The sequence below is a fragment of the Cardiocondyla obscurior genome, linkage group LG05 (assembly GCF_019399895.1).
Source record: "Cardiocondyla obscurior isolate alpha-2009 linkage group LG05, Cobs3.1, whole genome shotgun sequence".
NCBI lineage: Eukaryota > Metazoa > Arthropoda > Insecta > Hymenoptera > Formicidae > Cardiocondyla > Cardiocondyla obscurior.
The window spans coordinates 5,828,618-5,843,359 of record NC_091868.1 but is presented as its reverse complement, the minus strand read 5'-3'; the positions used below and the strand labels follow the sequence as shown (position 1 = coordinate 5,843,359).

General features: G+C 40.1%; 1 protein-coding gene across 1 annotated transcript in view; it reads left to right on the top strand.

Annotated features, from left to right (window-relative positions):
- The window catches only part of Cv-c (crossveinless c), a 169,152-nt gene that overhangs the window by 52,147 nt on the left and 102,263 nt on the right, over positions 1 to 14,742 (top strand). The window contains exons 4-8 of the mRNA XM_070656351.1: positions 124 to 298; positions 664 to 903; positions 1,113 to 1,352; positions 1,608 to 1,801; positions 6,136 to 6,181. Of these exons, the coding sequence (XP_070512452.1) occupies positions 124 to 298; positions 664 to 903; positions 1,113 to 1,352; positions 1,608 to 1,801; positions 6,136 to 6,181 (895 nt within the window). The remainder of the gene's footprint in view (positions 1 to 123; positions 299 to 663; positions 904 to 1,112; positions 1,353 to 1,607; positions 1,802 to 6,135; positions 6,182 to 14,742) is intronic.

Sequence of the window (14,742 nt, the reverse complement as noted above, 5' to 3'; positions counted from 1 at the left end):
AATTAAATTATTAATGTATAAATATTTAAGTAGACTAAAATGTAAATTAAATTGGCTATCTTAGTTAATATTTAATTTAAGTGATCTTTATTACGAATTCTAATTTATTTTCGTCGTTTACAGTTGCCTATTTCCCTACAGTCGTTACTGTCGCGAATACGAAACGGTTCGGGCTCTTGTTGTCCAAATAGTCCGCCGATGGACACTCTCACCTGTTCCGACATGGCCACCCAAACTTCACCGGCAATTTCGAGAAGTTCCAGCTTTACTTGGGTCAGCGATTGCGACTCTCCTCAAGGTAATTTTCGTATCATCCCACATTGCTTATTTGGCCCGCTTAATATATGTACATATATTCATGAAGTTAAGCTAGATTAGGTCTAACTCCCGTGAAATTTATTTCCGTTCCGGTTCTCCGTAATCGGGTAAGCGACTATTACAACAGTTTATCCGATGATTTACGTTTTAATTAATATCTGTTTGGGATAATGATTTTATTTTTTGGGCGATATTAAATAGGATATTTAATTATTGATTTTTTATCTCTTCTATAGAAGAAAATTTTTGGAGAATGATGCTGCGTTTATTTATTTTTTTTTTTAATTTTTTAATAATTATTACTTATTACTATTTATTTAGTATAAAATTTTTATTTTATTGTAGCCGAGTCTCATTTAGATTCTCAATCGTTGCAAGATGAGAGCACGTTGGATCCAGCTTCTCCTCAGGACACCGTGGATGACGACAATAGATCATCATCGTCATCTCAAGATCTCCTGCAAAGCATGGACGAGATTTCCTCCGGAAGTTTGTCGCCGGATACCACCGACAGAGCATCTCCACTTGAAAGTGGAATCGGAACAGCGAGTCCGCCTAGGAGCACGGACCGCCGACTAACTAAACGTAAATTAATTTCCCTTCGCTCCGTAAATATCCTATCTTTCCATTATTCAAGTTATTTGTAATTTATAACCACGCACGATTTATATCCACAACGACTTGCGGTATTGAAAAAAAAAATTATTTCAATATTGTTAAGTTCTAATATTAATTCTATTAATATTGAAATAAAAATTGCTATCATCTCGACGTATCTGTTATCGTTTACGTAGCGTCGACACCGAACAAATGTCACCGCAAAGAGACATGGGAGCGAATCCGACGACGACCGTCGAAAGTGAACTCGCGAAACGACAAGAACTCGCAAGACGTGTGGGTCAAACGCGAGAGCGTGCACACGCAAACGAAACAGATCGATGACCAGTACTCGCAGGACGCGGTGGACAGCAGCAGCGGCCTCGACGACTCGCTGCCGAGGATCAAGTCGCCCAGGCCTACGAATTTACCGCTATGTGAGTCACGTCGGCGTATCTCCGAGTATTCCTCCTACGCGTAATGTCGAGCTGTCATTTTTACGTCTTCTTATTACGCGCGGCGTAATAATGCGCATAAGCGCATAATAAATACGAATCATTTATTTGGAAAACCTGCTCTACGAGGCCGGCCTCTAAGGTTTCGCTAGCCTCGACTCGATGCACTCCGCGATAGCTTATTTTCTGCATGTTATAAATTCTAATCTAGCCGCCCGATTATTCCTTCCGCAACAGGCTTGTCCACCACCGCGAGCAGTTCCTTGAGCTCCGGCGAGCTACTCGAGACGCCGCCCCGAGCGCCGTCGTCTCCATCCGCGGCGAGTCTCCAGCTGAAACCAGAACCTTTGACCGTGGAAATGGGCGGTAAGAGTAGCAGCGCGCCGTTGTTGGAGAACAATGACGTCAAGAACGCCAACGGGAAGGTACCGGTAAGTTCTTCCTTGTTTAGCTTTGAGTAGTAGCGGATAATTGCTCGAAATATCGAATATTATTTTACTCTACGTACCGAGGAAGAAAAAGTAAAATAATAAAAAAAAAATAAAAATAAAAACGTTCAATAGATATTTTATGAACATATAATAGAAAATGTTCTTCGCGTGCGTTAATTACGAAAATGTTGCACTTATTTTATCAATATATCCCGCTACACGACTATGTTTCCTTTCTAAACATATCCGGTAACGTGTAATAATAACGCAACAAGTTCTCCGCGATGCGGAGGGGTAAAAGTTAGGCCGTGGAAATGCTCGTATTCGAGAGAGTTATCCAAGAGAAACCGGCGAAGTTCGGTTGCTAAAACGCGTAATGAATTTACCTGCTCGCTTTGTTGCCGTTTAATTAAGTCGAGTGCGCGAACTCTTACGCAAGCTTAACGTCGCTCGGCGTCAAGTCACCGGGGCGTTTGAATCACCTCTTAAATATCGATAGCTAACTCGAGCATGACTTGGAGCGAGGCGACTTGCGGCTTGGGCGCCTAGATCGGGTATCGTCCTGGACGGCGACGGCGGGCATTAATCGCGCGGCAGCGAAGCGTGTACGGCGCTATCGGTATCGCGCGAGATTACCGGACACGGTATCGCAGATATACGCTCCCATGTCCTCGCGATTTGCGTTCGACGATCCGCCGTCCGGTTCACGGACAGCTATTAGTCTCTGCCCACGTGGTTCGCGCACGTCGTTCGACACGTTAGCTAGCCTACCGCGTCTCTTGTATCTCTCGCGGCTCGTGTGGCCCGACGACCACGAGGAGTGTCGCGAGGATGACATTTCGCTGCGGCTGGTCCAGCCACCTCTCTCTCTCTTTTTCTCATAGTACTCTTCCCGCGACGGCGCGATATTCACCTGCTTCGTGAAAGATGATAATCGGTAGAAATCGACCGTGGGAACTGACACTAGATCCAATTTACTATAATACGAGAAGCCCCATCGATCCTTTATGATTAATTACTCTGGGAAATAATTAATCTTCGCGTAATTGTCCATGGATAGTTGCGACAAGAGAGATTATCGATAAGCTTCGAAAGCATAAGAGATTGAGATGCAGATTCGATTATGTGATTACGTGTACGTTATATTAACGGAGTGAAGATTGTTTGAACGTTGCTTGATTAATATTATTTAAAAGTTTTCTAATTTTGTGAGCTTAATGCTTATACGGTAAATTTAGATTTTTTTTCTTTTATTGATAGAGAAATTGTTAGAAGATTAATTAATCTGTGTCAGTGGTAGACTGCCACTAAATTATTAATTAAACAATATATTGTTACAATTATATATATCGATAAAATAATTTTGTAGTCTAATTCGGATATCGTAAAAGATATGGGTGCTAATTATATAATTAATTTTATTTATATTTTTATATAAGAGTGCAATTTTTTATGTTAATTGAAATTAAAATTACGCTTCTTTGTCTGGTGTCTTTGCTCAAGTTTCTTTGTTACATTTCCCGTCAATAGCAATGTCGGGGAGAATTAGTTTCAGCGCCGTTCCGTCCGCTCCGTAGGTTTGCCACTAGCGTGGCAATTAACCGTTATTCACAATTAAATTTAAGAGCCGTGCTAAACGGTCGACTAACTAAATGGGTCGCGTTTATTGTTCCCTTGACTAGCGTGCTCGAACTATTTCTCTCTTTAGCATCGTCTAAAAGCGTGTCGTCCTAAGCAAGCGAAATATCCAGCAAACCTACCGAACCTCCGCTGCTCGTATTGCGCACGAAAATCGTGCAAGGTCAGTCTTTGACGGTAAAAGCGGCGACTCCACATGGATGCACTTGAAGCTCCGAGCCAAGAGAGAGCGGAAGAGCCGATATTTTATTTACTTTATTAAATACTTTCGGTGCATCCGAAACCGCGCGGCGTTTTGATCATCTCGTCGAGCACCGAATGCATTTCGCATTCCGCATTCCCGTATTCCATATTCCGTATACGCCGGGCCCGCAGCTTTGACCTTTGGCATGCGCGCCCGTACCGAATGGTCGCCGCATATGCACGCGTCTATCTCCGCAGTTTTCGTAGGACGGTGGCCGCGCAGTGCCAACGCAAATTATCAATGAAGTGTCAGTACACGGGGAGATTCGCGCTCGAGTGAGCATGTTGCCTCGGTAAACAGCCATTGCACGAGAACGCGCGCGCGGAAGTCGCGCGTGAACACCCGGTACCGGATTGCCTGTGCTGAACGATCAAAGCTAATGGCCCAGCCAGCCGTGGTGGCGTATTAATCGGTTGGTATCCCTCGGACCTCGAATATAGCCACACCGTGTGGCTCTGTCACACACGCGTGCACGAAGGCCACGGTGGAAAACTCGGGGGGCTTTCGTCAGATCAACCGCTTTAAACGCGCAACTCGATCTCCCTCTATCTCAGACATATCACCAGGCGACGTACAATCGTTCTTTTTCGAAATCAACCTCCGTAACGAATCGAACGTCGCGCGAGAAATCTCACTTCGTGCGACACGTCTCGGGCGTTTGCGATTATTTTTATCAATCCCATTAATTTGGTTACGTAAGCGAGAGGAGCTTTAGAAATCAGGATTTAAGCGGGAGAACAGCGCTGAACGTGTAATGACGTTTATCTTTAGATACTTGCAATGTTCATTTAATATTCGGATCGCAAAGGCTAGTACACTAGACTTTTTATTTGCAAAATTATATTTGCCAAAATCTCATCCCGTTCGGATCGATATTGAGGAATAATAATTCGGTTTTTTTTTGAAAGATTCGCGAATGCGATTGTGCTCGCTTTATTGCGATACTACATGCAGAAATATTGCGAAATAAAATAGAGATCGGAAATATTTATTTTTGAAACTGCCAAGACTGCAATGACGCAGCCGCTTTTTGCGCATTTCTTTTTTAAGACGTCCTCTCGGAATGCAAAGATTTAAGAAAAAAAAAGGGTACATTTGTTTAATAATTTTTTTTTACGGAGAATATTCCCGCAAAAATATTGAACGTTTTTCTGCGTCGTATTCCTGCGCTTTTTATCTCATTTATAATCGATGTGATTTGACAGAATAAATAGAATTCCGAGAAACGATGTAATTTTTGTTCGAGAGTTTCGTAAGTTCCGCTTTGAAGCCTAGTAAATCGTAAAAAAGACGCCAGGCCTATTCGGTTTTGTTTGAAAAATATTTGACGGCTGGTCTATTTGATTTTTAAATATGGCATCGATAAACTCGGAGACACTCGTAAATTTTATAATCGCGCAACGGTGAGGCCTTATTTTCAAAGTCGCTTCTCACTTTGCGACTTCTAATATTTTCCGATCGCCCTGGTTATTTCTATTGAATTATTTTAATGATAGTATTAGTAACGAAAACTTTGAAAAATAAGCACGGAGCAATTTGAATAATTAGAAAAAGAATGAAACGTTTTTCAAAAGTGTCATATCGTACATTAGTACAAATTCGTGCTGCAATTCAATTAACGTATTTTTTTTCTTTTTTTTTAATTTCATACATTTATCTTTATATTGATTATTTTTAGACTTATTAACTCCGCGTGGAAATAATTAATTTTACAATGCTCTTTTCAGAATAAAAATATGGAACATTGCGTGTATATTTCAGGGTTAATTACGAACTTGCCACTTTTTTTTTTTCGTGAATATTGGAAGGATATCGATCATTGGCGCATCCGCTCGGTAGAGCACAGTTAACACACGTAGATAAGGTCACGGTTGTTCGTTCGCGTTGTTTTCGAGGCCGACTGGTTCAATACTGCAAGTGCGAAGTGGGTCACGATTCAATGTCGCGTTGATTATTAGTTATCTCTCGTTGCCATGGAAATAAAATGAAGTTAGGATCCTGCTACATGAAGGATAGCGATCGCCTTTTGTATCGCTGACTATATTAAAGGTGCAATTACAGATAGCTCTGCTCAAGACAAAGTTAATAAAGGTGCCTAGTCCTTTTTTTTATTATGTAAAAAGTTACGTTATTAAATTACGTGACTAAATTAAGCGAGATATTTCAAAGGGAGGGGTCCTTAATTACTTGAACGCAACTGTTTGAGCGCTTGTCTCACGTTAACGTGACAGGTGGACGTCGCTGATCCACTAACTGTTTGTTACACGGTCAGATTTAATTCATTATGAGCGGTGGTTTTGCCGCGACAGCTTAAGATATACCGTCGTTGCGGTACACCTGATCGCGATAAATGCATCCTTCGAGCTGAAAGCGCACTCTCGCCCTTTTGCCACGGTCCCGCGAGAGCGCTCATATTTCTCGAGCTAATGATATGTTTTTTCGCATGTTTCAGAGCTTGCAGCGGCAGCCGCGCTCGCAGTCGGAACGCCAACTATCAGGTACGTTCTCCATTAAATGGAGTATTCTGTTTCGTCATATACAAAGCCGATAAACTCGTTTAACGGTACCATCTACTTCCCGTAACGAACACGGTGAACTTTAAACGGCCACCGGTTAGACTTTCCGGAAAAACGACAATTCGATTTTAAGACGATACCGACAATCCGCGTTTATTTGATTACGCGCGCCTAATTGCGCGCCCAGGGAGACTCGGTAAAAGACTCTGCGATTCTCCCGAGCGAAGCGGGAGTAGAGCACCTCTTCATTTTGTGTAATAAAATTTTTTTACATGTTAACTAAAATATGAAAGTGTCGAGCTACGGCGCGCTCCGTGACATTTACATTTGGCGTTTAAATAAAAATAATTGTGCACGCTAAGTGAGAACAAAGTTGACATTTCGAAATGCTGAAAAATGATTAAGTTACGTAAATGCAAAATCTACGTAGGATAATTGAATTCTACGCCGGACTAACGAGCATCCGAGCTGGAAGTTAAACTCTTGACTTATAAACGTTACGAAATTTATGCATCTAATTTGCAAAAAAAAAAAAAAAAAAAAAAAACCTGCTATTTCGAATGGACGATGGTTATCCCTGACACCGCGGACTGTTCGAATATCGCGTGGCATGTGCGTGCATAAATCACACGTGAGGAGCCGGCAAGCCCGCCGACCCGGCCGGCGTCTGATTACGTACATTTGAACGGCGGTTGTCAGCTTACGATGCCAATCCGCTATTAATTTACACTCCTCGCGTGGGATGCAAACGAGTCCGACGCTGGGAGCCTGTAATGAGTATTGACGTCTTTGATCGCGCGAACTCAACGATCGCGATCGATACCAATCTCAAACAATATCAGCCGATAACGAGTTTAGCGCGTAATTAATTTCCCTCGCGAGAGCGCGACGCGATCGAACGCAATTTGCGGTGGCGCTATGGAAACGGCGGAATTTTCGCTCTCCGATCGCGGTGATACGAGTAATGCGGCGTCTGAGGGTTCATTACAGGACGCGTAGTACCTTCGGCTTGACTTAACGCGCCCGTGTAATACCGTGTACGCTATTACGTGTCTCGCAATTAATTCAAGACACCCGAGGGTGCCGTGACCCGTGTAATTTTCACGTAATCTTCGTGACATTCCGAGATTTATTCACTTCCGAGAGCATCTTGAAGCTACAAGCTTTGTGCATAAATGAGAAGCTACAATTATTTATGCTTATTGATCTAGTGCACACACACAAAAAAAAGTCATAGTAATCTTCAATCAAAAGCTCCTTCAAGATTAAGAATTTATATTTGTTATATTTATTGAATATTAATATGTACTGAAATCTCTCCCGTAACTCACGATACGAGAGAGACATGTATATATACGTGTGATATAAAAAAGATAGGGGGAAGTTTAATTAACTCCTTCGTGGCGGTATAAAAATAATGATAGATGTCGAGAGATTCAACCTCTCATCTTCCGTCGCGCTCTATATGAAAGTTTCTCGATCGCTTCCTATCCGAAGCGCAGCGCTGTTGTATTGTGTCGCGGATTCGATCGCGAAAGTTTAATTAATTATCGACGTGAACTAATTGCTTTCTCGCGGCGCGATCTCACGGACGCGACGTGATTATGACTTCCGGTATAGACACGCCCACGGCTAGAGTGCATCTACAGATACGCCGATGATGCACTTTCCTTCTCACCCGCGGCGATCTAATCGGCAGCGCGCTAATCGAATAAATCTTACGATAGAAATATAATAGATGAAAAGAAGCGTCTGCGTGATGGCTCGCCACAGAGTGGAAAATCAGCAATGCCCCTGCCGCCTTGAACTAGAATATTACACGTATGACGTAGCAGGGAAGGTCTATTTATTATCCGATATAAAAATAATACTTTAACATCGTATTTTTCCCCGACCCGACGGTCGGTGAAGAGCTATCGATTTTCTTCATCGAATCATTACGTAAAATAATTCGGGATTTTATTAAAATCGCATTAGCGCGAATATCTTATGTTTTTAAACGTAATTCGTTTAAATATCCGAACGCTGAAGCTGAGGGACTTCGACAAGATTTTGAATGATTAAACAAAAATATATATGTATACATAATTTTCCTACGAGCATTTTAATCTTAAAGTTTTGCAATTTTGATGGCCGCGCCGTGCAAAAATTACTCATTCGGACCGACTCTCGCGCGAATATGCATCGCATTAGTGCCATACGGATTTGGCGATGGAAGTATAAAAATAAATAGAACAATTCCACGAGCAGATGGCGATGAAAAGAAATACGTTTATCGCTTCTCTATTCCCGAATCAAGTTAATATCTACCCGCGCGTTTGCTTATCGTTTCCACATGTTTTTACAAGACAGAGTGCGGAACAAACCGGAAAGAACCGTACTTAATTTACACGACAGAAAGTGATTGGCATAAAATAATTAGAAGCGATAAATTATTTCTTCTTCTTCATCTTGTTAGAAATTTATAGCCGGATGACACCGCGGCAATTCGTGATTGGGGTTAACGATTGAATATCCCGTTAATGCAAAAATCTTTTGCGTTTAAATAAAAAATTATCCTTTCTGACGTTTTCATAAAAATAAAACTTATAACTCCTTCCCGTTATAAATCTAAAACTAGTATAAAAAAGCATTTTATAGTATGAGAAATTTAACTCTGCAATTTTAAATGCTGTATATTATATGTTTGTAATTTATTAATCGGTACTTGCAGAGGAATTTGATGATATTATAAAATTTGCTAAAATTTTTTTACATTAATATTTAGGACGCTTTTATATTTTTCACTTTATATATTTTTCATATTCCGATTTATTGCATGTAATTTCGATATTCTTATATCATCAGAATAGCTTTTAGTTAGCGTTATATTGTCTATAGAAACTTACTAGCGTGATACGTGAATAGGAAGAATAGAAACAAGTGACAGTTCGAAAAGCTCATTACAACGATATCGGATTAATCCTTGCCGAGTAAAGTGGAACAGCATCCTATAACCTTCGAATGTCGACGAAAATGGATCAATATTTGAAACGCAATAAGAAAAAAAAAGAAAAAAAAAAAACTTTTTGATACAAAAATGTTATTTAATAAACTTTTCAATATCGTGCGCAAATTGAAATAACTTTCCGAGTTTCGAAAGTTTCTTCTTTCGAGCGAATCTTACCGATAACATTTCGTATTTGACACGTGGACTACTCGCGGAGCAAATAGTAAGAAAAACAAATATCGACTGCGGCGGACGGATGTATACCGGATGCTAACGCAATTTTTTTTTCTGCACGTGCCGAGAGGCCTCCGTGATTTTCGGCAATTAACGTTGCGGTGCTCGCGAACTGATTGTACTGGCTGCTTATCTGGCGATACTGGTATCGCGGGCCAATCACGCAGGTGATACGATCGCGGAGAAAAGCGCGGAAAAGAGCGAACCGCACGGGACGCTTGCGCCGCGGCGCCGCCGCCGCCGCCGCCGCCGTCATCATCGTCGTCGTCGCCGGTAGCTTTCGTTCCGTTCCCCGGTGGAAGTCGTCGTCAGTCGTCGCTATCACGGGCACCGCGCCGTTGGGTCGCAGTTTACGAGGCGGCTTTCCACGCTACTCGCGCGTGCATCTCTCGCGCTGTCACACGACTCGTTTCGCGAGCCGTGCCTCTCACCACTTCATTAATCGACCATCGGAGGTACATACGAATTGCGTGTGGATCCTTTCGATCGATCTAATCTGAGCGATTATAAGAGAATTTTGAGGGTTGTTCGGTTATTTCGGAACATGCAGCGAGACTAGGCTTTGTCTAAATTAATTTTTTTTTTTTTTTATTGGAATGTATGTACATTTTTTTTCTTATGGGGATTTTTTTTTATTTTGATGTAAAATAATTAAGTGCGTGAGAAAGCAATTACACGCCGAGTGTTCTAATGTTATCCCGTGAGATAAAAATCTGTTCGATTTTTATTTATATTTAATCGTCAGGAGTCTTTAAGCATTCTTAATATAAGTTCCGCTCATTTGAGAGGAAAATAAAAGTGAGAGAAGAATTAAGAGAACTGAACAGATATATTGCAGCGGTTGCTGCTTCTTGGAAAAGTGTTTTATAATTTTTGTACGCCGGTCCGTCAAACTCGCAGCGCGCGCGCTTTCGTACGGCGTTTGGTTTCCGTCATCCATCAGCAGGTTGACGTAACACATTAGTAACCAGCGGAGATGTTTAAAAACATTTATAATTGTCAGCAGCCAAGTTTTTTTTTTTCTCGTCTTTAATTCGTTGCCGTAACCATTTTGCAAGAAATCATCAAAGCACGATTATTTAATAGTTTTTGTAATGGGTTTTCTCTTTATGTCAAAAGTCACATACTGTGACTATGATTTTTACTGATAGATCAAAGAAATTTTACGACGGTACCAGAAAATTATAAAAAAAATATATCGTTAATTGACTTTTAGATAACAATTTTTTTTGAATATAAGAGAGCTTTGACGAATTGTTAAAATTTTATTTAAAAAAAAAAATGAGATTTGATTCGAGCGGGTCTGTCTCGTCGAGTTCAGATCTCAGTTCAGTTAAGCGATTTGATAAGCGAGGTAGACAACTCACGAGACAACGCGCGGTGGTCGTAATTTTATGCATTTCGTACTATTTTCATCGAATGAAAGTTCCGGCGCTAAAAATACTCGAGGCTCGCGGCGATCCTCGCCGTGAAATGTCTATCGATGCGTGACAGCAACATTATTGACAGGCGGAATCCGCGAAATTCGCCGCTGTCGTTGGTGGCACAACGGTCACGCTCCATTTGTCGCTCGTGCTTGCCATTTTGTCGCAATTATTCGCGGCGACAAGCACTGTCGCTTTCCGTCGCGCGTTTCACAAAATTTGCACAATTTTGCGAAACGAGGCGTGACTGCGATAGCGTGACGGGAACGTAATCGGCTATGTCGTTTTTCATTTAATCTATTAACGCGCAGTAAATTTTTTGCGAGTTCTCAAATATCTCTGCGGAGATTGAAAGAAGCGATGTCGGATGAGACGGCAAAAGAGCAGAAAAAGCTTTTACATTGAGCGAGATAAACGCCGGGACATTAATTTTTTATCTCATTTCACGTCGTCAAGTTTAATCTCTTCTATCTGGACATACATTTAAGTCCTCGCAAAAAAAAAAAAAGAAAAAGAAAAGAATTTACTTTCCCTTTATGTAATTTATGTCGGCCGCGTATGAATTGTCCGATCTGTCGATTTTATTTTTACGGTCCTGTCGTAAAGGGTCGGTAAACATACGTTAATAATGGCCATAATGCCTCTTAATTAGTCATTAGATGGCACCTGTCTAAGCCACTTTCATCGCTTTTAAAGCAGAAAATAAATATAAACGTTCCGCACGTAAAAGATCTTACGGTCCATTCTATATCATTGATCTTTGGATTGAAGTTTATTCGAAACGACAGGCCGTTTCACGTTGGTCAATGGTTAAGTGATGTTTCGTAACAATACCGAATTAAGATCGATGCCCGATCGTACGAGGAGATAGCTTCCTTATTGTTCGCCCGGGAAGTATTTAATCTCGCCATTAAGCGAGCTCGATTCTCGCTGCTCGCGGTACGGCGGGAGAAAGGCGTCGGTTTGGTTTCCCTCCCATGTCGCCGACTATTGTTGACCCTCGTTGACAAACCGTCGGGAGAAAAGACCGCGGCTTATCTAATAGCAGTTTATTTAACGATCGGCGGGATAAGTGACTTGACATGTGCAAATCTTGCAGCGACCGCAATCGCGGTTTGGTTGACAACTGCTCGGCTAAACTCTCACGCGAGCAGCGAAATATCGCGTGCGGTAATTCTCTTATTCAGATTTGATTTCGCTAATTATCTCTGATAAAGGTCTCGCCTCGGTACATACGTTTTGTGGAAAATGCCATTATCGCATTCGACGGGTGTATCATTGATTTTCACTCGAGTTTTCTTAAAACTTTATCTTCCTGAAAGTATCTAGCAGTATAATTTTTTTTTACCGTAAATTAAATCGTTAATTTTAATTATTTATTGTCTATTAAATAGTAACTTTTTTTTATATTTGGTGATTTTGATTAATTAAAGATTTTTTATCTTTTTAATACAACGTAATAATTTTCATATTTTGCCTTGCAATTTTCAGTGATTAAATAATCTCTGTTCTCGTCACTATGGCTAGCTGATACTGCGAACCGCGAAAGGTCATGCTATAAATTTTTTATTTATTTATAAATATACGATCAACGGGATGCTTATAAACTAGGGATTATGGTATTCCGCTAACGCGATAAAGCTATTTAAATAATGCAAGAACTCCAAAAATTGAACTGAACTGAAGCAAAACGATTATAATGTTAAAATATTTTCTGAAAGTTTCCATCGTCTTTTTTTGAAATATTTTTATCCAAGAAAATTCTTCTCCCATAAATCTTATAAAGTAAAATATCTCTATCTGAATACCGAACCTAGAATCTCCGTTCAGTTACTGTCCAGTTACCGGTGTAACTGTAAATAATTTGCGTAACACAACGTAATCGCGTGATTCGGTAAAAGGCACGCATGGTGATCTGGAGTGCACCAGATGACTGACAGTTTTCAGATGTGCGCTCGACGGCTAGGTGGACGGCGCATCTCGCCAAATCTTACGCGGATGTGAAACCGTCCGACGAGATCGGAAGACGTTCGCGAGGCCATCGCAATCTGTTACCGGTGAGGTGTCGTCACTGCAAAGTGCCACAAATCGCTCGTTAAGCATCGTGATTACGGCTTTCCTCCGACAATGTACACACCACCGTGGCTTGCGCAATAAATCTCTCCATCGCACGCCTGAGAGGTGCTGAGTAACCTTGAAGAGAGGCGCCTTTGTGCGCGCATATGCTCGTGCGCCTAGCTGCATTTTAACCTATTCACGATTTCGCGGCTTTCTCTGGGACCTGTTAGACCGTTTTTTATTTTTATTTTTATTTTTTTTTTTGCAAGTAGCGGAAAATGCCGATGGTTGGCCTGGCACAGGGCGCCATGCCGATTAATTTACTTATGCCACGATGACTTTGGAGAAACATATCGATCGCATAGTTATCGAGCTCGTAGCTAGGATGCGAAATGAAAAATCTCGTTAACGAAACTCAGAATTTGATTTTATGCAGAGATAATTCGATCAATGTTTCCTTTTCGTGCTTGTGTAAATATTTGAAAAAAAAAAAAAAAAAATACTTTCTTATAATTTATGGCTAGTACCAAGATAGTCACGAATTAAGAAATATATTTAATCTGCGCGATCTAACCACTACCTGCAAAATTAAATTAGCTAGATAAATTTTCACTCGGATATTTTATCTCTTTTGAAGCTCGAGTTTCACTATTGGAAATTCGCCTCTTTGTGGCAAGTGAAGATTAAAGATGCGCATGTTAAACGTGATATAATGAATGTGACAGTTGTCGCGTTAGTCGTCGCGTAATACAGATTTCTCTCCGGTGAGATACGAATTTTCCATTGTCGCAAACTTGGAATTTCGACAATTAGATATTACAGGTGACGGTAATGACGATTAATTTCGGTAGGAACTAGCGTTCTCATTTATACTAATGCATATCCTTTCTTCCATAAAGACTCTGTGCTCGTCTCAACTTCGTATTGCCGACAACAAGTTATTGCTCATTAAACGATTGGGAGGGAAAAAACTTTTATTGCGTATAGTTTAATTCGTTTTTGTTCATTGAAATATCTTTTTTTTTTCTTTGAGTGAATGCTTTCGTATATTTTAAGTCTCAAGATCTCGTTTCAATAGCGTATCTAGGAAAAAAAGTGTACGATTCTTTTCTTACATGATTTTTAATTTATTCTTGTTCTCTAATTATTATCACAATGATAAATTTTTTTATTGTTGTCTCATCTGTTTTTATTATATTTAGATATATTTTTTTTTATGTAGCTGCTATAGATTCTGTCGACAAATAAGATCAATACGCGTCGGAAGTTAACGTCTGGCAATACTCGGCCATATTCATCTTCTCTTATCGATTCACATGTCAAGGAGAAAAAGATATTTTAAGCTTTGACTCTCAATAATCTATTAGATTCTCCAACTGTTTAGTCTTCCATAATAAATGTCTGCTGCATGTTCTTCTATGCATAACAACTTCTTTATTCGATCTTTTTTTATCACACAGGTATTTATATTGCGTAGTAGAAAGTACTCGCTCTGTTACTTTTACCGTTTTAATTACGATCTAATAAATATAAATATTATAACTATCATTTTATTTTCAAATTTCATATTTGTCGAAAGATCAAATATGTCAAATTTAATTATTTTATATAATTGATTAATAAGAATTTATAAAAGCAATTAATTTAAGCTCTAAAATTTTCTCTTATAATCGCTTTTTCAAATGGAAATATAAAATACCATTCAAATCCATAAAAAAAGAACAATCTATTTTTAATATTCTCGTGAGCTTATTTGAAGCGACACGTTTTTATTTAAAGAAACACTCGTATCAATAAATTTGCAGTTTCAATGCACCGTAGAGGATATTTCCTTAAAG